Here is a 22,933-nt window from a genome sequence, read left to right on the forward strand (position 1 = left end):
CACGCACCTTTACAATCAGCCAACCGAGGAGACCACTGCTGCCGGGTGCTCTGAAAAAAAAAAGGATCCTGTTACGGTGTGTAAGAGCGCGGGAATTGCCGAAATTAACTCGTGTAAATCCAAAGCTATTAAGCCAGCCTGGCGAGGGAAGGAGGTGGGAGGGGGGAAGCTCATGCCAACGTCGTTATCACGCTCGCGCCTCGTACCCTTTGTAACGCAATCTGCAAGCTCGTCGCTCCGCACGCTCGATTTAATAAGGAAACTCCCAACGCCGGGGGGGGGGGGCAACAGACAGCAGTTCCCGAGCAAACAGCCGCGCTAATGATCGCAATCAAGCTGTGCTTCCCTCGGTCTGAACAAAAATTTATCGCCTCGCTCGGAGTGAAAAAAAAAAAAAAAAAAAGAGAGGGACTCGCACTGTCCCCTGACAAAACGAAAAAGCTGTGTGCAGAGAGAGAGGCTAACGAGGAGCTTTCAGAGGGGGGAGGATGATGACGGCAATAACAATCGCGAGCGTGGCCGTATCAGCGCGAGAGAAAACGAGGAACAAAAAAAAAAGAGCGAAGGAGGGGAGGAGGAGGTAACAAGCGCCCCGCTAAAGCTGGGTGGCAGAAAGCTCTTTCGCTTGTACGAGCACGCGGCTGCGGCGCCGTGGCGCATAAAATTTTAAAAAGCGCTCCGTAGCTTGTCCTCCCTCCCTCCCTCCCTCTCTCTGCTCACCCGCGCACTTCTTTCTCTCTCTGTGTGTACTCGGCGCCGAGATAGCCGAGCTGCAAACAGAGGCGAGTTAATTTAAAAATGCAAATTTCAGCGCCCGCCCACTCGCACTTTGTGCTGGGTGCTCTGCAGCGGGGAAACAAGTGAAAAAACGCGATGGCTCGTGCACGTATACCTATATATACCTACCACCAGACAAAAGATGAGAGCTGCGGGTGGGAAACTGAAGTATGAATTTGGGGTGGGTAGGGGAGTGAGGAAGAAAGGTCGGCTGCTTCGGAATAGTTTGGTGGAGGGCTGGAATCAATTATTTCAGAGCCTAATGGCGGATTTTTTACAGTTACCACGTTTTTTATGACGAATACACGTATACTTATGTTAAATTTTTTCTTCACTTACATCTCAAGTTATGTATATCAGAAAACGTAAAAGTGTATAGCTATCGGTATATTTCAAAGTTCGGATGAAAATTACCATTTCGCACAATCATACGACAATTGGGAGGAAAAAATAAAAGAGTACGTATGAATAAAAGAGAGGTAAAAGCCATCGGAGTTTCGTGAAATTGTTTCACCATTGAAAACGTCCCCCCGGCAATTATCTCATCTGCATTCATCCGCGAGCGGCGAACTTTTTTTGCTTTCGAAAAAACGAGATAAAGGAAAATTCAAAGGGATGGCTCGGACGGAAATCTTTGCGCAAAAAGTTACGCGTGAAACTCGACAAAAGAGAAAAGGAGGGGAGGACGGTGCTCTACGGGAGCGATAAAAAAGTGCTCCGGCGCAGGATGGGTTGTGAAAAGGAAAAAAAAAAAAAAAAAAAAAGGCAGCCGAACCAGAGAAACTCAGCCGCGGTCGGGGTAAAAGGAGCGGGGCGAGTAAGAGTAATGCGCGGCATTACCGGAATTGCGCGATGCTCGCGAAGTAGGGTAGGAGAGGCGAGAGAAAAAGAGCGGGAGGGGCTCGTATTTACGAGGCCTCGGCGAATCGTTGACATTTTACTCGCTCATTCCGCTCGAGTTTAACCCCCCTTATACACCGGCGCACTAACCCCTCCCCCCTTGTATCATATAAACGGCGTGACAGGTCGCGGGATGCGGTGTTTCTGGCTCGTCTTTCGTTTTTTTATTGGACAAAGCAGAGCAGCGGAGGAGAACCTTGGCTGTCCCGTTTTACGAATGATTTATCGTGGCGTATTAGAGCCACGTCGTAAATATTATTCGCACAGGCACCCCTTCTTGCCATTTTTGTTGTTGCTGTTGGTGTTGTTTTTTTTCCTCGTCTCTTTTATCTCTCGATGCATTTCTTGCTCTTCTCCCAAGGATACGTCTTCTCTGTGAGTAATGCCACAATTAGTCATCTTTATCTTTTCACTTTCCTAATCGACTGCAAAAGGCCGCGTGAACTTTCGCGTGCACGGGAAAGGGAAGAAAGGGAATTTCATTTCTTATATGCTACGATAAGATAGAAAAAAAAAAAAAAAAAAATCACACTCACACAATAACATCCTCGCGAGGAGAGCATTCCGACGAAAATACCGAACACGACGAGCGCGCAAACAATCGCGCAACAACAGAACATCTCGGAGGTGCGCAAAAGTAGCGCAAGCGACGAATTCCATTAATACACTGCGCACTGACTAGCTCTTCCGTGCCCTTTTGCGGGCACAAAAAAAAAAGAAAAAAAAAGTAATTTTCCGCGCATTCAAACGCCAACGTGTACCCGTAAATGCACTTAGAGTCACTTCTCCTCGCGTACCAACACTATGTGCGTGCATATGCCCCCTTTGTAAAGAAACAAACAAAAAAAAAAGAAAAAAAAGAAAAAAAGTCAAGGTATGCGAGCTCACAGGTATGTGTATACACACAAGTGGAAGGGAGCAGGAGCGGGGGAGGAGGAGCATTGTTTGCAGCTCGGTGCTTCCCCGGTAACCGCGCAATTAAGGAAACTCCCCCGGTAGACGGAGGCAGAAGGAAGAAGAGAAGGACGAGTCGGAGAGATAAGGATTGCAGAGACGCGCAAGGTAGGCTCGCACACGCGATAGAGCAATCGATTAGAGGCCCCTTTCCGCGAGCTCATCCGTCTAATCCCTTAAGCAAGCGCAATCAGTTAACTCCCTCTCGGTCTCCGGGTCGGTGGAGCGCCCTGGCGTGGTGGTAGTGGTGGTGGTAGTATAGCAAGCGACGCCTTCGTCAGTGCTAATATTCGCTTTACGGCGCGCCGGGAAATGCGAACGGAGCAAATAGAGGATCGCCGAGGCGGGAGCGGCCCTCCGACATGTATACATACGTACAACGGCGTAGTATGGCACGGTACCCATACACACCTATACCGAGAGACGACTAAGCTGTACGAAACTACGGGGAGTTGGGGCGCGGAAATGAGCGTCACTGGGGTACAATCTTCCCCGGCCTGGGATTTGCGGAATTCTCGGTGACACCGTCCTCGTTCTGCTCCTCCTCCTCCTCCTCCGTCTCTTCTTGATCATCTGTTTGCTCGCAGCAGCTCTCTCGTTTTGCCCGTTTTAATGAAACTTTCTGTTTACCCCGTTCACTTGGATTTATTTTACTTCCCTCCAACTTTTCTTTCCCTTTTTTCCCTCCTCTATGCTCTTCCTTTTCTCCATGACTAGCTTCAATCTTTCTCTTTCTCTATTTTTTTTTTTTTTTTTTCTTTCCACCGATAATTAAGTGGCTTTAACTATCGCGAATCTCCCAAATATAACCCACTTGCTTGATAATTTCGATTGGTTTCAGATTTTTTTTTTTTTTTTTTATTCATAAGCACCAACTTAAGCCTTATCCGATTGCTCGCAAAATCAATGTCATATAAATATGACAAATGCGTACATCGATTTTGCGCTATATGTGCATCGAGATTGAGGTCAAAGGTTAGCGCACACAAGTGTGTACCCATTGCAGGTATTATAACACAACAAAGGCGACTCGACAAATTTGATTATCAGCTTACAGGGTGTTTACATAAAACCCGGTTGCACAACCCGGCTGGAAAATTCACACAAAAGCCCGGCACAGCGTGAAAAACTTGCCCATCTACGAGACACTAGGGGGGATGCTTTTCGTAATTGTCACGGGGAAAGCCCGTTGCTTGGAATAAACAAAGTTAAGGGGCGCAAGGCAGAATCGATACGACGAAATAAACTCTCGGCAACTCCGGGAGGAGCAAAGTAGCTTCCACGCGTACACACAGCTTACCTCCATGTATAAACGGGCGTATACGCTGGTGTATTACTTATAAGAAGATTGGGCGCCGAGTTGGTTAAAGCACAACACACGTATACACGAGCCGTCAGACTTGAGAGGGAAGGCAAGAGAAAGAGGAAGACAGCGAGGCGCGTAAGAAGCTCTTACGGGGCTTCGAGTGGCGCGAGCTTTCTGCGCGTAATACATTCAAGCAGCGAGAGTATGTGTGTGTAGGTATATATATATATATATAACAACTTTGAGCGCAGCAGCTTATCTCGCCACCGAGAGACCCCATCTCTCGTCTCTTGTGTACTTGTACTCTCTCCTCGCGGCAGCCCGGAAAGATCGCTCGCCGATTATTCGAGGGATTATTTGCAACTGGCCCCTATTGTTGTTGTTGTCTTGTCGATTTTTTTCTTTCTCTCCTCTTGCTCGTACCCTGTTGATTGCGTATAAATGTTTTTTTTTTTTTTTTTTGATGGGAATTGTTTCTGTTCTCTCGTGCACGGGTCGCGCATTTTTGTTTACCACGCAAGGGATACTTATACAGTAGTGCGAATAACTTTTGTCACAAGTTCTGAATTCTTATGTACATATACACAGTATGTATGTCTCTGATGCAGCTCCAAATGGCTCCAAACGTAATGCACATGCCGTGGATGTGTTTTTTTTTTCCTGAGTATTGTTCTCCTCGGCTTACAGTGCATCGGGATCCATGGAAATCGCACGATCCCACACAATGTATGCAGTGTAGTTGAAAAAGTGCGAAATAAAAGTAAATGAAAGGATAACTGACGTGGAAAAAAAAAGAGACGACAATTTAAAACGATACCCTCCGTCGTCTCTTCGACTCGATCAATCAGCCACCTTTCCACGTGTACCTACACTATACACGCGGTAATCACGCATACGAGGCTCCAGCCCCTTTCAATCTCCCTCGTAGTGTATGTACCTTCTCTCTCTCTCGCCGACTCGTCTTCTCCCCCGAGCCCTTCGTGACGAGCTTCTTTCTTCTGGCGTTTTCGCACAATGGGAAGCTCCTCCTCCTCCTTCTGCCTCTCCCTTGGAAGAAGAAACTCGAGCCTGACGACGCAACGCCTCGTTCCTCTCTCTATCTCTCTTGTGTCGATTGTCCGTGTCTGCGGGTACATATACACACACATGCGTACGTGTGTACAACAGTTTGCGAGGCCGTTTCGCCGCCCTCCGGCTTTTGTCGTCGTCGTCGCCGCTGAAGACATAGTCGGTGTATAAACCAAGGGAGATAAGACGAGCGCCGCGTGGGTGTGGGTCTGTTGCTCGCTGCCGGGGCTTCGATTCAATACGAGAAGTGGAAAGTGGCGTATAGGTATACCGTATACTCGCTCGTGCAAAGGGGAAGATTTTCTTTAGTACTTACCTCCGCGTTGTGGGTTTTTGTTGTTACCGTTGACACAACTGTGTATATATACCTACCGCGCTATACTATGGGAAAATTGATTGGGAATTTTGGTAGATTTTTCATTGTTGTTTTCATTTTCTTTTCGCGTGAAATTGATGATGTTATCGGGTATCAGCGCACGGGTGAAAGGGCAAGTAAAGTGTCGTCGAAGGGAAGGAAAACAGCGTAGGAGGAGGGGAAGAAAAGCTGCGGGGCTTTTAGCAGCCAGAGGAGAAACAAAGGCGAGGGTACGGAGCTGGTAACGCGGTGGGCTGCCCCGCTAATAGGGCTAATCATTCTCCCCTGCCTGCTCTCATTTCTACTTCCCTTTTCGTCCCCTTTTGTACGCCTCGGCTGCTGACTTTTTTTTTTTTTTTTTTTCCAGCGTATCCGGCACAACGGGGGGCAGCGATTGTTTTAATGAAAGTATTATGTTTGCCTCGCCAGGGGAGGGGGAGTTTTGGGTTTCTTTTCTCTTTTTTTTTCGTACCAACCCTCGTTTCGGGTGAAGCTCGTTAAAAATCTTTATTTGTATTCGGTTGAAAGGGGCCGATTTTTGTTTTGTTCCGTACACCGATATCGAACACAACAGGGTTGTAATCTATCAACGTGGTGCAAATTTACCGGTACCCTAGAAGAAAAAAAAAAAAAAAAAAAACAGTTCTTTGAGCATTTTCTACACGCCCACCCGTCCGTCGTTACGTACACAGCGTCGTTTTCTCCCTAGAGAAAACTCATAATCTAAACGATAACACCAGCGACTCAAAGCCCCCGGCGACTATCCGGACTTTCTCGAGAGCACGGTATAGGTGGTGGTTACGTGTACACACGGAGAGGGAGAAAAAGGTCTCCGAGGCAAAACAGCCCTCGGGGGACAGGAGAGAGAGAGAGAGAGAGAAGTTGGGGCTCAGCGCGCCGGAAAAAGCCGATTTTAATGAAACGCGAGTAAAGAAGAGAGGCTAGGGCTTTTCCAGGGTGTCGGTACTAGGACTACGACTACATCAAAGGGGGAGAGATTATCCGTGGCGAGAAGGAAGAAAAGGAGGCCAGAACTAAAAAAAGCCGGGGAGGAATTGAATGTTTGAGCTTTCCGTGGAGAGGGTGAGGGTGTGTATACGTAGCTGCGTTATCTATCTACGCGAAAGAGAGAGAGAGCTTTCTCCGATGCGAGAGCGACAAAACTTTTTGCCAAAGGCGGCTTCCGCAGCTACGACGGCTTTTTGCGCGACGCTTCTTTTGCTCCTCTCTCTCTCTCCCAGCTTTCCCGGGCCCTTTTCATGGTATATACGTATAATATGTAGTTCGCGTCGCCGGATTGCCGGGGCGAAATTTTGTAACGCGAGGATGAGATGATACGTGGTGTGCTCGGGAGTAGTTCCTTTTTTTTTTTTTTTTTTTTTTTTTTTGTTTCTGTACTTTTCGCTCTTTTGGTCCTTCCGCTTTTATCTGTGCGGGTGAGTTTTTTTTCCCCTCGTTTCGGAGTTGTTTGGTTAATGCACGCCTCACTCGTGGGATGAAAGATTTTTTCCCCGTGTGGCTGGTGAATTAATATTGCGCAAAGCGACCGTCGCATTAATTTGATGGGTTTTCTTTCCCGTTATAGCTGTGCACTATCATATGTACCTATCTCACAAAAGAATATTTCGCTTTTTTTTTAAGTTATTTTAATCAATCGATTCAAGATCCGTGAAATACGTAAACAAATAAAATTTAAAAAAAATTTTAAATCATCAATTAACTTTGTTAACGTTTTATAACTAATTAATATCGAATTTTTTTCTTTAATGGGCCTTACATTCATCTCTTGAAAAATGGCAGAAAATTAAAACCTCACGTGGATGGATCAAGTTTGAAAATCTGAAAGCTCGAGTGAAGGTGGCGTGAAACATCCCCTCGAGCGCCACGGGAGAGAGCTTTCACTCGCCCTTTCGCCGTTCGTTTTGTCGTACGCGTTCATCGTCTCGAGATCTATTATATACGCAGTCCCGGAAAAACTTATTTCCCGTGCAGTCGCGCGAGTAAAAGGCGGTGGCTGAATTGAGAGGGAGAGAAACTGCTCCTCGATCCGATTAGAGCTCGGCGTCGGTACGAGCTTGCGGTGTCGTAGTCTGGCGCACCAACTTTTCCTCTTCGGTTCATTCGCTCACTTCCGTTTTCACGAAAGCTCTCGAAAGCGCAAATCACAATAAAAAAAACATTTTTTTTTTAAATGCATTTTCGCAAAAAAAGCCTATATAATAATAACACGATTATCGCTCATCGCATTTGACTTTTATGAGCCATCAGCGGTTCAGCAGCGCAAAAAGCAAGATGAAAAAAAAGCAATATCGAGCGAACGAATGAAATTACATTTAGCAAACCGCAGGCGCCGACAAGAGCAGTAGCTGTTGTATAAGCGAGGGGCGGATGGGGTCCGAAGAGTGGCATTAAAAGACGCCTCACGACGTTGAAAATCGATAATCACGCTCACGTATAGCAAAGCCATCATTTTTTTTTCTTTTCATATGTACGTGCATATCCAACGTACAAAAACCAACTTGCCCCTAAAACTACGGACAAAAAATAGAAAAAAAAATGGCGAGGGGGTGCCGTAACTGCGTGTACCACAATTAACTCGATCCACCTTCTGTCCTCGCCTCTTTGACAAATACCACGGGACAATAGCTAGTTGTAAAAGGGTGGTAGCGTACAAGAACGCGCCATTACACTACCACTCTCTCTTTCGAGCAATACTTTCCACACGTACGCGTGAGAGCGCGTGTGTGGGCATACCTATAAAGAATGGATGCGGGTATAAGAGCTATAGCTTGTACGTATATCTACAACGAGGGTCGAGTATAGGAAGAGGAAAATCGTCGGGCGCGCGAAAGCGTCGAAGTAATGGAGCGCGAGGGAGTGCAATAGCGAGCAGACAGAGAAGGAGAGAGACGCTAAGAGGTGGTTGGGGAACCACCACCGCTGCCGTCCCTGCTTGGAGTAGATGGAGGTAATTGAGAAGAGGAGATTTACTTGGGCGTCGAGTGGTAGTCTCCCATCCTCGTGCAGTAGCTCTTCCTCTCTCGTTCTTCTCCTCCTTCTTGTTCTTGCCGCGCCGTATTACCTTTTTTTTTTTCATTTCCCCACTGCTCCGTCGACTCTCGTAATTTATTAACTGCGACCGGATTTTACGCCCTCGATTTTATTAATACCCAGTGGAATTAGTTTTCCGCTCGCAAGTTTATTGCGTTGCCTCATTAACGCGGAACGAGTTTTATTTGGCTGATCGTTGGTACGACCAACAGTAGATACAGTCGAGAACGATCAGACGAGAAATTTCGTTGATTCGCCCATGTATTTGTTTTTTTACAACTCACAAAATCATGATGTATTTTTGGTCACGATTGATGGATCAAACAGTCACGTTGACGTATCAAGCCTTGAGTTATTAAAAAACAAATGGGCACCCTTCAAAAGTAACATGGTCAAGAGAAATTAATTTTACTCAGAAGAAAAAGGAGGGAAAAAAATGACTGTGTTACCCACGTAAAAAAGAAAGTTTTCTCAGCTCTTTCACTTTTTCACTGACATGTAGAGATGAGCGAATAAATTTACCGAGTGGGCGGTTCCTCCTTCTTTCTCTATACACCGCGAGGGCAAAGGGGAGGGAAGAAACCAAAGCGGAGGGGTTTGGTTTATGGGTGTACCGACTGCTCGCGCCCGCCTTGCGTTTACTGCAATATCTACACACTTGCACGTATTATGCACAGTACTACACGCGCCGAGTGTACATTATGTAGCGCGGGTATCGACTTCTAGACGGATGTATCAAGTATACCAACGCAGCTCACTAGTACCGGTATCTGAATACAATATACAGCGCACACATGCAGACACACGGTGTATACGTATACTCGTACTTATATATAATTCAGGGAGAAACGAGCGTCGAAGCTTACCGTGTAGGGTCAATAGCGAAATCCGAGACGAGTTTGCGCGTGTGTTGTCGGCAGTAGCGCGCTTTTCTCTCCCCCGCCTTCCTCCCTCCTCTTTCCCCGGATTGTATACCGCAAACCTATACAATACACACGCCCCCGCACACGCGGATAATATATCTCCGTGCACGTCTGTATACTTTGCTGATGCTCGTCTGGCTGCTTGCAACGCTATACACTAGGCATACACCTATATACTGGCTGCTGCTCGATAACGCGCGCGGCAAATCTGTCTTTTAAGACGGTTTACTCGCACCCTTCTCCAGACTCCCTTCTTTTCTTCGTCGTGCTCGTCCCTCTCCCTATCCGTCTTGGGTTTGCTCGATGCTACCGCTTTTTTTTTTTTTTTTTTTTTTTTTGCTACTGCTCGCCAGACTAATTTAATGCGCTCTCTGTTATTCCTCCGAGGGAGCTTTTTTCTTCATCCAAACGTCAACTGGGACTGGTGTATACATTCATTTACTGCCCCCCTCCCCTCGAAACATGTTAACGACATCTAAAACTTTCAATATTTACAAAAAAACGCGCGCTCATCCGAGGGGTTGGATTTTTCACTCCAACATCATTTACAATGTTCAACACTTCGAAAATCCCCAAAAGAAGAAGAAGAAGAAGAGAGACCCGAAGCTCATATTTCACGGTATGTACTTCGACGCGCTCTCGATCCGAACGAAATTTGTCATTCCAGCGTCGTGCCGTAGCGCATAGACTCGGAAGTTTGTCGGGTCCTCGAGTCTTCCCTGTCTCCGCCCCCTATCCCGTGACAAATAAGGAAAAGAATAAATCTTCGGTATCCCTCTTTTTACTCGAGGGCGAGAAACTTTGCGATTTGCATGGGCGAGCGCCTGTCTCGCTCCAAATTCGAGTGAACGTCCCAATCTTTTCGCTCTTTCTGAGTAATGCTTGTACATGCATAAATCCAACTCTCTTTCTCTGGACTATCGGAAAATTTTTGGGGTTAACTGGCTACTCTTGATATGAGCTCAAGTACGACGGGGAGTTTCTAACTTGTATTACCTTTTTTTTTTTTTTTTTTTTTTTTTCAAAAGCTCAAGTCAGAGGGAAAGGCCAAACAAGTAAATTTACGTCAGAGTAAATCTAAAAACTCCAGCTCGTTACGAAAGCGGAGAAAGAGGTGAGAAAAAGGGAGAGAAGGAAAAAAAAAGGGGGAAACACCACTTAGCGGCAGCGTTGAGCAGCTGGCTCGTAATTTCCTCGTTCCCTCGGCGGAGCACAAGAAGCGTGAAAAACAAAAATCAAAGGCAAGTTTGTAGCGAAGGCGTGAAAAGGAGAGGCACTTTGCTAACTCCCATAACTCTCGCTTTCTCGAGAAAACCGCCGACTGGATTTCCCGCATAAATACCAAGCGACTTCCCGAGCGAGACGCGAGAAGCCAGAGAGACCAAATTCAAGTAAAAGCTCGCCCACCCGAGTACTTAATTAAGTGCGATCAATGTAAACGAGCTCACTGAGGACCGTACTGGCGTGGAAATACTTTACGTTTTATTATCCATCGTTGAGGGGTAAATTCAATTGGTATCGGTTTTTTTACCAGCACGTGCAACTCCACCATGTGAGACAGGTGTATAAGTCCCGCAAAGTACAACCAATACTCGGTTCGAGTCTGTCCACCATTTGTTGTAATGCGTGTGAACCAATAATAGCACGACTTGTGAGTTCGTGTGGTGATACAAAACGTTCATAATCAAATGAGAAATTCTATAACTCCTTGTACTTTATCTGTACTAGTTTTTCTTTTTTTTTTTTTTTTTTTTCTTTCATGTTATTCGAATTGTATGAACGATTGCGATGATTTTACTTTGATACGATTGTTAATATATTTTACCAAACGATTAACTAACAATCGAAGCGTATCAACTAATCGACCCAGCTTTTACGAGATGAGTTTATAATACGGATAATTTAAAGTACCCGCCCAACGTAACAGGGGGGGGGGAAATAAGCGCCAACTAAATGAAAAAGTCTGTGTACGAGCCTGACCTTTGCAACTTAACTGGGGAAGAAGGAAGAGGAAAACGGATGCCGACGAGGCATAAACAAAGCAATCTGTCAACGGCGCAAAAACTGGGGGCTCGTTTTCTCCTTCCTCCTTCACAGCGTCGTCTTATTTCCCTTTCCCCGAGAATAAAATCCCGAACTTATTTATAGCTCAAGTTAGCCGCTCGATTTTCCCTCGTTTCGAGCGCTCTTCTCCTCCGGGTAGAAAAAAAAAAAAAAAAAAAGGAGAGAAACAAAGTAAAAGAAAAAAAAAGAGGGAGGGACGAGGGTGAAGTCAAGGAATAAACCAGCCACCCTCTGCGTCGCATTATTTTCCCTTCGAGACGTGCGTCGCAAGAGAAAAAAGGAATACGAGGAGGGAAGGGAAAGGGAAGCCCATCGTGGGTCTCTCCGCATTAGTAATTCGCAGGCGAGAAGCCGTTTTATTTAATCGGCAACGAGGGAGGAGCCTTTTTTTCACCCCCCACCCTCCCAAGCGAAGCTTGTCTCTCTCTCTCTGTTTCTCCCGAGGGACGCGAATTTACAATATTGGACGAGAGCGCGAATCTCGTCTATTCTTCTACTATGCACCTATGCTGCATAATCGCTCGGAATTGGGAGCTAACGGATACTTAGAAAATTGCATACTCAAAAGTAGGAGGCACGTATACATTAGACTATGTGCTTTGTAAAAAAAAAAATCCACATGGATGTTGTTCCAAAACGCCACATACATGTAAAATTATATGTATACGACATACATACATATAATTTGAAGTAGATGTGGCGTTTCTTTCAACAAAATCCATATCTATCCATATAGATTTTTTTTCCTATTAAGGACACCCTGTGTATGAAAAGAAAGAGAGAGATAATGTCTTTATTCGTGCTGGCGACGCAATGCGACATTACGTTGTAGTCTTTATGTAATCATGAGCTAGTGTCTTATGTGTTGGTACTACACTGTCCTTTTTCTTCTTCTTCTTCTTGTCCCCTTAAGTTAATAAACGCACAGCTGTAAGCTCGCAATGCCTGTTTTCGTAAGTGAATTAGGTGTAAGCTTCGAGCTTGGCTTTTAAAAGCTGACACTGTGTAATATTGTGTCGTTTTGACGTAATAGTGGAGTACTCTATTTTGTTTTCATTTTATTCATAACGTCAAATAAATGCACATAGCACATGGGAATCCAGTATAGTGGAAGTACTTTTATTTTGTACTGGTACAATTACCAACAGCAAACAAACTAAATTGCATTGTTCAGTTTTGTACCTGAATATTTGCCGACAAACCTTTTCTAAATTCAAATTGCGTCACGTTCGTTATTCTTATATTAAAGTTGAAGTAATTTTCTGATCATACGCCTTTATCATCGCGTACATTTGCAATGCCCAAGAGACCGTTTTACCTTTACTCTTGTACCTTTATTTATCAATGTACTAGAATTTCTACTTTAACTTTTGTCTCTATAAATATTGCTCTGCGAGCATAGTATGTTAGTTAGCGCGCCGCGGCGGCAGAGAAAGCTTCTCTCCGCTTGCCTTCACTTGAGCACATTTTCCTAATTTAAGCACTGTAAATATATTGTATAAATTTTTATTGCACATTTGCGTTACATTTATTTTCCGCCGTAAACCATTTCCACCTCCACACGACTGAACTGGATTGGGAGCAGCATAAAACCCCTTCCCTCGTGAACATGCATATAAATTTTTTGTCTTACAGAGGAGCTCAATATCGCCAGCCGAGCGTGAAAAGTACAGTAGGCCGCGCAGCACGCCAGACTCGCAACACCACGACCACATCCATCTAAAGAAGATGAAAAAGGAGCAGGACAAGGACATAAGCCACGTAAGCATTTTGCCATCGGCATCTTTCGATAAAACCATTTTAAATGTCACTGAATGGAATAATCAACGATCGACACCGCGTGTCTGCCAACAGCAGAGCGACGGTGAAAAAAGCGACCAGGACTTGGTTGTGGACGACGCGAGCGAGGACGGCCGAGTGACCAGTCCAGCGGCAAACGGGACGTCGTCACCCCGGGAGAACGGCCTCGACAAATTGGGTCCCTCGTCCGTGTCCCTAGGCGGCCAGGTGAAAAAGGAAGTGCCACCCCCATCGCCCCGCAGCGGTACCAGCAGCAACGCGAGCACCCCCTCGGCCAAAAAGATGGAAGACCGCGAGAAGCCCACCACACCGATCTCCAAGCCCGTCACCCCAACCTCCGCCGGTGAGTTTGAGACCACCTCCCTCTTTCTCGATAAATTGATATCATGTAAACTAACACCACCCCCTCCCCCCAATTCTGAACTAATCAACAGGAGGCAGCAGTTCGGGTTCAAGTGGCTTGAAGTCCTCGAGCTCGAGTAAGCCGCTGGTCTCGGCAGCAGCGATCGGCCCCTACCCACCTCATTATCCGCCACCCCATCACCCTCCGGCCGGACCACACGTTGACATGCTCGGCTACCCGACTGCCGCTCTAAATGGCTACCCAGCTCGACCGCCCCTCCAGCAGCTCTACGACCATCACGGCAACATGAGGGCGCCCCTCGGACCGCTCGCCGTTCCCGGAGGCAAACCGTAAGTGACCAGCCATTGGCATTGTTCATTTATTTACGACAAAAAAAAAGGCAATCAGTGGTTGAGTTGGCGGGGTTTCACGGCGACATCATGAAATAAAAATAAAAAAGGGAAGACGTGCCTTTTTTTTGTGCCACAGGGGTTCTTTTCTACAACACGCTTTGTCTTTCCAGAGCTTACAGCTTCCACGTGTCGAGCGAAGGGCAAATGCAGCCGGTGCCCTTTCCGCCGGATGCCCTGATCGGGCCGGGCATACCGCGCCACGCGCGCCAACTGAACACCCTGACCCACGGCGAGGTCGTGTGCGCCGTGACCATCTCGAACCCCACCAAGTACGTGTACACGGGTGGCAAGGGCTGCGTCAAGGTCTGGGACATCAGCCAGGCGGGCAGCAGCCAAGCCAAGCCCGTCTCGCAGCTCGACTGCCTCCAGCGCGACAACTACATCCGCTCGGTCAAATTACTCCCCGACGGCCGTACCCTCATAGTCGGTGGCGAGGCCAGTAATCTTAGCATCTGGGACTTGGCCAGCCCAACCCCGAGGATCAAGGCCGAGCTAACGTCCTCCGCACCGGCTTGCTATGCCCTGGCCATTTCTCCAGACTCGAAGGTCTGCTTCAGTTGCTGCAGCGACGGGAACATCGCGGTCTGGGACCTGCACAACCAGACCCTGGTCAGGCAGTTCCAGGGACACACGGACGGCGCCTCGTGCATCGACATATCCGCGGATGGCTCCAAACTTTGGACGGGAGGCCTCGACAATACAGTCAGGTGAGTAGTCATAACTCCATCACCAGACATTTCACTTGACATTTTGGGCTTATTGGTTATGACAAAAGTGGTCATTTTCAATGGGGAAACGTTTCGAGGTCAGGGACCTTTGGAAATTATTTTCTTTCCTCGGGGTCCATTTATCATATCGGATAAAAACTTTCAACCAAGGTTTTTGCGGTATATAATAGGCTTTTGTTTCGTGAGTTTTTATGAAATCGGATGTTTTGCAGATCATGGGATCTGCGAGAAGGACGGCAGCTCCAGCAGCACGACTTCACCTCCCAGATCTTTTCCCTGGGCTACTGTCCAACGGGCGAGTGGCTGGCCGTGGGTATGGAGAACTCGAACGTGGAGGTCCTCCACGCCAGCAAGCCCGACAAGTACCAGCTCCACCTGCACGAGTCCTGCGTGCTCTCGTTGAGATTCGCCTCGTGCGGCAAGTGGTTCGTCTCGACCGGCAAGGACAACTTACTCAACGCCTGGCGCACGCCTTACGGCGCTTCGATATTCCAGGTGAGCACTCGTTTATCCGTTCAAGGTACAACGCTTTTATGCATCAAAGTAATAATAATTTCACGTTTTGTTGCAGTCCAAGGAGTCCTCGTCGGTGCTCAGCTGTGACATTTCGACGGACGACAAGTACATCGTCACGGGATCCGGGGACAAGAAGGCCACCGTCTACGAAGTGATATACTGAAGCGCCTACGCGTTTGTTCATATATAAATAAAACTTAGAAAAGCTAAGCTTGTTAAGATATTTATCAAGAGGCATTGTGCGCAAGAACGAGGCCACGGAAAACAAATGTCTCGAGTACCAAACTTTTATGCTAAAATATCAGCGGTGCTAAGGAGGAAGACGCCGTCGATGATGCCATGTTTTACGGGGAGGGTTGTACGATGATATCGATAAGGGAAATTGCGTTTTGAAGATATTTTTTCTAGTACAGCAGTGAAATTTCGTTTCTAGAGCTCATATTTTTACTGATTTCAATCGTTAACTTTTTTTTTACAATACACTTTGTTCATCAATACTTAAAAAAATGTGTGGATGAAATTCTCAACATTTTTCAACGTAGCCATCGTTTGAGAACAGCAGCTCGAATTAGTTTTTTTTTTTTCCAAAAGATCGTAGGCATTTAGTTATTTAATATTGTATAAAAATAATAAACTTATGTACTTGTGTAAGTAGAAAGTGTGCATGAGATGTGATAATGTGATACAGAGAGCGAGAAAGTGGGTAAGCGACTGGATTTGTCAAAGAGAAATTTGTTTCTTTCGGCAGTTTTCGTGTCGCAACCGAAACAAATGAATATATTGACTTTGTAATATAGATTCAATTAATTTTTAGCTGCGATTGTGCGAATTGAAAAAAAAATAAAAATAAAAGTGTGCACGATGATATTGCGCGCGAGTGTGTATATTAATTATAAATGTGGCAAACACATTTTTGCTGATATATATGCCTGCGTGCAGTAGTGAGAAATAGACAGACGACGTACGATCACGAAAAAAAAGAAAACAAAAACAAAAATACAAAAATACAAAAAACAAAAAGCTCGCCTGCAAGCAGTGAAAGTCGCATCGCTTCTAAATTATTCGTATATATATATATAAATATGTGTATGTATGTAGGCCATTGCGATACGAATTACACCGCAAGGGTTTGAAAATTAAGTATATAGGGGGCAGCTGAGAGATAACGTGAAAGTAATCTTTAAGTGCATAAAGCTACGGTACGTTTACAATTTCTTACGTCATGGTGATTAAAAAAAATAAATAAATAATAATAATAACAATAAATACAACAAATGAAGTTTAAGAAAAAAAAAAAAAAAAGGAAAAAAGTACTACGATCATAGATCAACGATAGAGTATTCGCCGCACGACATCGACGATTCCTTGATGTATCTCAATGCAGCGGCTGTGCACGGGGATATACATATGCACACGTATACATACGTTCACCCAAACACACACGTACACAAACACTCACACATACTCAAGAATACAATATGTTGATGATGTACTTGATGAAAGAAATACTTAAATAAGGAAAAAAAATTAAAAAATCATGTAACGTCACTCACTGCGAGGTATTGGGCGAAATATTTTTGTGACTGGTCGTCGTGTAACGGCTCATTTGAGGCAAAACAAGGCTTCTATGCAAAGAAAAATATAATTTAGTAAAACTAAATCAATGATCCCAAATCAGAATCCATTAAAAAAAAAAAAAATTGTCGTTTACCTCGATAAAGCAAAAAGACCTTGAAGTGCCTCAAATCGAGCCAAAGGGCCTCTTATAAGATAGCGCAATATTGTTCGAAGCCAGCTGTGAGTCAGAACATTATGCAGATGAATTTATATTTTGTTACAGGAAGACATACCCACATACATTAACGAGAAAAATTATTAATCGCAAAAAAGGCTGTGATTGTCTCAAAGTCCCTGCCTTACTTTATTGACTATTAATAAAAATGGATTTTTTATTTACTGAAGACATATATACATACTTACCGATGATGGTAAACATCAAAGAGCTTATTTAAAGTGATGTGCGTGGGTGACTTTTAAACGAACGAATAAATGAACACAAAACGAAAGACGAGTGGCTTTGGACGATCACAGCCTCCGATGAATAGACCAATAGATGAAAAACGACTATTATACCTCAACAAGACTCAATAGATTTTATTAACCACTAATGAAACAACTGTACAAATCGATATTCTTTTACAGTATAAAACAGGGGATTAAAGTAAATAATTGCAAGAAAAAAAAAAAAAAAAAAAAAAAAAAAAAGTATATACAAAACTGACCGGTGAATAGGGGTATGAATGCAGCATCCATAAATCTACGAAACGATTATCGTTATTATTATGATTGTAGACTCACTCTGAACCGCATCTTTTTAATTGTCACCTATACAATAATACTACAAAAAAAAATCCTTTGTGTTATTTCGTATACAATTTAAGCTGTATCATTGTAACATCCTTTTATAATTAGCGTGGCAAATTGAACTGTTTTTAAACACCTTGTCCCTACCGTAGAGCGATTCTCGAAGCTGTTTTTTCGTTCATTTGATTTTTTTAGTAAAAAAAAAAAAAAAAAAAAAAAAAATCATTTTCCAAGCACACTGTCCATGTTGTTCCTATAGTTACGCGAAAATTGTTTTCTTTTTGGCAATTAAATTGTATACATGTACGTATGCATAGATGTGTCGGCTTACTCATTTATGTATATGTGGATGTATGATCGTACATATATATAAATATATATATAAAATTTATACAGTCTTATTTCTTTGACTCTCCAACATTCTCGATTAATATCCAATCCTTCCTCTCATTCATATCATAATAAATGAATAAATAAATGCATAAGTATATTCTGAGCTACTACAATCAATTATACAATCAATCACATATTAATATCTCGGGAAATAATTTATTATAGATTATTTTTTATTTTTTACTTATGTAATTGAATCCTAAGCACATGATTTTTTTATACTCATTCAAGCGATCAAAATTACCTGCCGATTCAACAAATAATTCATTTGATTTTAAAATAATCCATGAATAAACACGTTAGTACAACAGAGCGCATTTACCCACGAAAGAAGAATGTGGGAATTCAAAATTTCCCGCCACTAAAATGCACCGCGATAGGTGCTGCTGTCTACAGCGGGTTTCCGAAACCACGTGCCAACACACACACCGCCATATTGATAGCGTCCTCGGATCCAACATGGCGATTGACGGCTCCGGTTCTTCGTGACTCTGTCAGTTTCGTCTTGATTTTTACACGTGTTCAGCGATTTGACGACGTTTTTATTATAAACATTGGCCAGCTTGACATAAAACATCGCCAAAATGAATATGTCAGTGGAGAAGAAGAAGTACCCGACGTCTGCCTTGCCACAAAACTGGTCGACGCGCGACGAGCAGCAACACTTGCCACGCAAAAATCAACCACAGTTACCGTCCTCGGGAAAAGTGGATGTGTTTTATTACAGGTAATAACTAAACAAAATGTGTATAATGCATTTTTTACAATGTAAACAATCATGTTTACAAGTGTGACAAGTTTGTGGTGTTGTTGGCTGGTGATGTTTACAAACATCAATTGTTAGCTATAAAATTGATGAATTATATTTAATACACAAATCAGATGATTGACTAAACACTAATCATAAATAAATTTTTAGTCGAGGGGTCAGAAATGATGCTTCACTTGTTCCTCCCATCAGACAGACAGCATCAATTTTCAAACAGCCAGTGACAATATACAAAATATTAGATGGAAAAGTGAAAGAAATAAAACATGGGAACCAAGAAAAACCAAAGCAGGTAAGAGACAGACATGTGTATTAAAAATTTTTTAGAAGAACAACAAAAGATACTAGTCAATCATATGAACGTTATATGCTTATGTTACGTCAAAAAATTTAAGATTCCATTTAGAATTATACTTCTATTGAGTAACTCGTTATTTTATTATTTCAAGATTTTGTAAATGCATCAATATCTTTTTTGTCATTCATAAGATACATTGTTAATAAGAAGAAAACGATAATTTTTTTATAAAGATCCTTTTTACTCATGTTTTTTTCTTTTTACATATGATTTTATTTTATGCACGAATTCATCATTTATTTAGGAAGGTGCCAATAGAATAGAGAGCAAATACAATTCCAAAGAAAAGCCTAAACAGGTAATTCTACGTATTCAATACATACCACCATAACAACTAACAATTTAATCATCAACTAACAACAGTACACTAATTATTTTGAAGTTTTTATTCCAAATCTGTTAATTTGTTAACTTTCTTTTTTTATTTGCAGCTTTTTTGGGAAAAGCGACTGGAGGGTTTGCGAGCATGTGACCCAGACGGCTATGAATTGAGTGGGATGGATCTGCCAAAGATAACAAAACCAGTAGGGCCCTACATACGTGATGAGACAGTGTTACAGAGTATCGCAACGGCTTTGCACGTGTCAACACAACCAGTCACTGGACAAACTGGATCGAAAACAGCTCTCGAAAAGAACCCCGGTGTCTTTTTGAACCCTGAACAGCCACTTGTTCAGGTAATTCATTTATTTTTTGTACTAAATAAGTTAGGGGCAAATAATAAGTAAAATTTAACAATTACAATTCTTGGAGCATTTTTTTTTTTTTTTTACTTTGATTTATAACAAGTTACTGAGATTTCTACAGTCAGTACTAAAAATCAGAAATAGAAAGACAAATTGTTTACTTGTGAATACATTTTTATAGGCCGTGACAATCACGGATGATGACATCAAGCGACAAGAGGAACGAGTTATTGCAGCTAGAAAAAAACTGCAAGAAGTGATACGTGCAACATATGCGTCGATTTAACTTATTTGGTTGCTGTTCATTTAACTAGCTACTACCGATATTTCGACATACATACTTTTATGAACTAGACGTTAAGCGCGCAAGTGTAAGTAAATTCACCGATTTTATAATAAACGTTTTTTTTACCGAAAAAACTACGAATGCACGCAGTTTTTTTATAAACTATTGTATTCGGCTCTCACATTTAAGCACACATAATTGTATAAAATATTATATGTAAATGTTTTGTGAGATTAGCAGTATGATAAATGTACATAGTATTAAGATTCCGATTTAGGGAGTAATAAAATATCTATTGCGAGGTTTACGAGGATGAATATCATTCGTACGCTTGCAAAGACTGAAAATACAAAACTATATGTATTTATAAACGCGGGATTCCTTATTATTGATACATGTAAATGATAAAAGACGTGTCGGTTGAAATGTGTATTTTACTTTAACACGAAAAATGTGATCAATGACTGTTGGATCTTTGCGAGATTATTGTGTTCGTTTCAATAAACATTTGTACATAGAAATATTTGCGTATTGATTTTCAACATAACTTTCACAAACCCAGATTATGAAAAAGTGTTTACGTGGGTCTTTAATATAAATATTTTTAAATTTTTCAATTGATAACACTAGAATATAACTTAATTAATTATATGATACTAGTATATCTCTCTTCTGTGAATGCAACACTGTTACATACCCACGAATAGGGACCACAAAGTAAAGTGCCCAATCTGTGAAACATTATGTTTTAAAGTTATAAATTTTCGATGTCATCTCTTTCAATGGATTTTTTGACCTTATGTCCAGGTGGTAATCTATTATTGCCACATACTTCTTAAAACACAAAATAAATTTCAGCGTTGGTTTTTCCGAATTTCATAAAGCTAAAAACCCGATCGCCGCAGACCGACTAATTAGTATGCTCAAAGGAACGGGGAGGGGCGCCAATCGAAAGAGCCGGCTTCACGCCACGCAGCTGTCAGTCGTACAACTTTGGCGCATTCGTAGAGTTTTTTTTGTAAAAGCATCAATCTCGTTACGTTGTAGCCACACACCTCTCGTGCACACGACAGCTGCTCGCTATTTACACAATATACATAATGCGTTTGTATATACTTATGTACAAGCAGAGAGAAGCTAAAGAGTCTCGCGAGCTACACTTTATATATATATATATATATATATATATATATATATATATATATATATATATATACACTGGTCGAGTAAGTAGATATATAGACCTTGAAGGAAATGCGTGCAGGAAAAAGAGCGTGTGTATGTATGTGTACGGGTAAGGTACGAAAATATGTATGGGGTCAGAAACGAGGGGAGCGCGAAAGGGAAACGACAAATGTATTTCAAGTTAGCCAGCCAGAACATAGTACATTTGTGTACTTGTATGATGTTGGAGATATACTTCATTCGATGGGCATTCCTTCTTATACAGCGATTTTATATTTATTGTCAATTGTATTTGACGTTTTTTTAATTTAGACAACTATTTATTGAAAACACGTGCTTTTGCATTTGTTTCTGAATGTGGAATGTTTCTCAATAAATATTTGGAAAAATCACTTTCACTTTAAGACCGTTTCATTGTCCAGTGACTCACGGGAAAATTTTATTAGCACCAGAGATAAGAAAAGATTAAGTGCGGATCTCTTCTTTCCAGCATATTTTCGTTCGTCTCTCTGGGTAATTATCAAAACCGCTGTTTTTCCAAATAAGCTGTAAAATGTATAAGCCTACGTACTATGAGTAAAATAATATGTCACCGACATCATGCATTTATTACTGGTAAATAGGTACTTGAAACGCTCGAATCACACACAAGTAGATATATATTTATACCCTCTATTTGAGATGACAGAAAATATCGTTTTTGAACTAAAAATCATAATTACAAAATTCTTCAACGATCGACTTTAAGCTAAAAACACGAGATGACTCGTTTGAAAATATCAAAACTCTACAACAAAACGATAGTTACAATTTGATAGCAGATAACTCCAACACGCTAATCAAACAGTATAACATATTATGAAAACCAAAGAGCCAATAACTTCTCGTCACACGCGCCAACTAACTCCTCTCGCCAACTGCGACGCCCAATGTTTTCTCACCACCTAAAGGTAAAATCCGCGATTTGCATGAAAATCAAACTGATTTGCAAGTCTCACCCCTTTCTAAGAGAAAAAAAAATCTTCGTACGCAATACGTGTACGAGGCAAAAAGAGAAAAGAAAAAAAAAATGTCAAAGAGGAGAGAGCGAGAGGGAAGCTTTGTGTTGCGAGCAAAGGAAAGAAAGAAGAAACAGGATCAACTCGAGGGCGCAATAGATTTTCTGAATATACGTTACAATCTTACAGACAGAAGGTATGAAAAAAGAGAAGTGAGGATTATAAACGTATGAAGTGTAACTCGAGTGTATATATTTTATAAAAAGAGACGCGAGAAGCCGACGAGGTGGTATATATCTTACGTGATTCATAAAAATCACCATCGCCTTATTCACGTGCACATATGTATGCTATATACGTATGATGTAGGTTTAGAGAAAAATCTGACGAATAAAACGCGTATACATGTAGAGTGACAAGTTTGTGGTAGTAAAACGAGGTACACAATACGGAAGACCCATCGTATGGTGTCTTTTAAAAGGTATGATTCCCAAAAGAGTTCGTCGCACACGGCGGGAGCATCATGTGAGCACCAGCTCTGCTTTTCGAAAACTTCGGTGCTCCATCCCCTGCATGAGGTACCGATACGTGCAACACATAGCAACAGCAGACCAGTCATCCAGGTATATCGTGAATGTAGGCACCTTATATGTATACACCACCAGTAAAAAGTAGCAGCAGAAGCGGTGGTGGTTG

General features: G+C 42.6%; 2 protein-coding genes across 2 annotated transcripts in view; both read left to right on the forward strand.

Annotated features, from left to right (window-relative positions):
- Positions 1-16,391, forward strand: part of LOC106639825 (protein groucho) — a 127,200-nt gene extending 110,809 nt beyond the window's left edge. Inside the window, exons 8-13 of the mRNA XM_089594760.1 lie at positions 13,034-13,159; positions 13,253-13,541; positions 13,633-13,891; positions 14,065-14,661; positions 14,895-15,177; positions 15,254-16,391. Of these exons, the coding sequence (XP_089450886.1) occupies positions 13,034-13,159; positions 13,253-13,541; positions 13,633-13,891; positions 14,065-14,661; positions 14,895-15,177; positions 15,254-15,361 (1,662 nt within the window). The 3' untranslated portion in view covers positions 15,362-16,391. The remainder of the gene's footprint in view (positions 1-13,033; positions 13,160-13,252; positions 13,542-13,632; positions 13,892-14,064; positions 14,662-14,894; positions 15,178-15,253) is intronic.
- Positions 16,392-18,408: 2,017 nt separating this feature from the next.
- MBD-like (methyl-CpG-binding domain protein 2) lies at positions 18,409-20,530 on the forward strand. The gene is made up of 5 exons (XM_014353585.2): positions 18,409-18,682; positions 18,875-19,016; positions 19,327-19,380; positions 19,514-19,759; positions 19,950-20,530. Exons 1-5 carry the CDS (start codon positions 18,540-18,542, stop codon positions 20,052-20,054), a joined length of 690 nt encoding a protein of 229 aa, XP_014209071.1. The 5' UTR covers positions 18,409-18,539; the 3' UTR covers positions 20,055-20,530.
- The last annotated feature ends 2,403 nt before the right edge of the window (positions 20,531-22,933 follow it).

The sequence above is a fragment of the Copidosoma floridanum genome, unplaced genomic scaffold (genome assembly GCF_036245765.1).
Source record: "Copidosoma floridanum isolate Cflo_tuat_1 unplaced genomic scaffold, Cflo_Japanese_pri ptg000001l, whole genome shotgun sequence".
Classification (NCBI taxonomy): domain Eukaryota; kingdom Metazoa; phylum Arthropoda; class Insecta; order Hymenoptera; family Encyrtidae; genus Copidosoma; species Copidosoma floridanum.

Coding starts and splice junctions, on each gene's coding strand:
- MBD-like (XM_014353585.2), top strand. CDS start 18,540: ATGAATATGTCAGTGGAGAAGAAGAAGTACCCGACGTCTGCCTTGCCA. Junction 18,683..18,874: donor GTGGATGTGTTTTATTACAG/GTAATAACTAAA, acceptor ATAAATTTTTAG/TCGAGGGGTCAGAAATGATG. Junction 19,381..19,513: donor CCAAAGAAAAGCCTAAACAG/GTAATTCTACGT, acceptor TTTTATTTGCAG/CTTTTTTGGGAAAAGCGACT.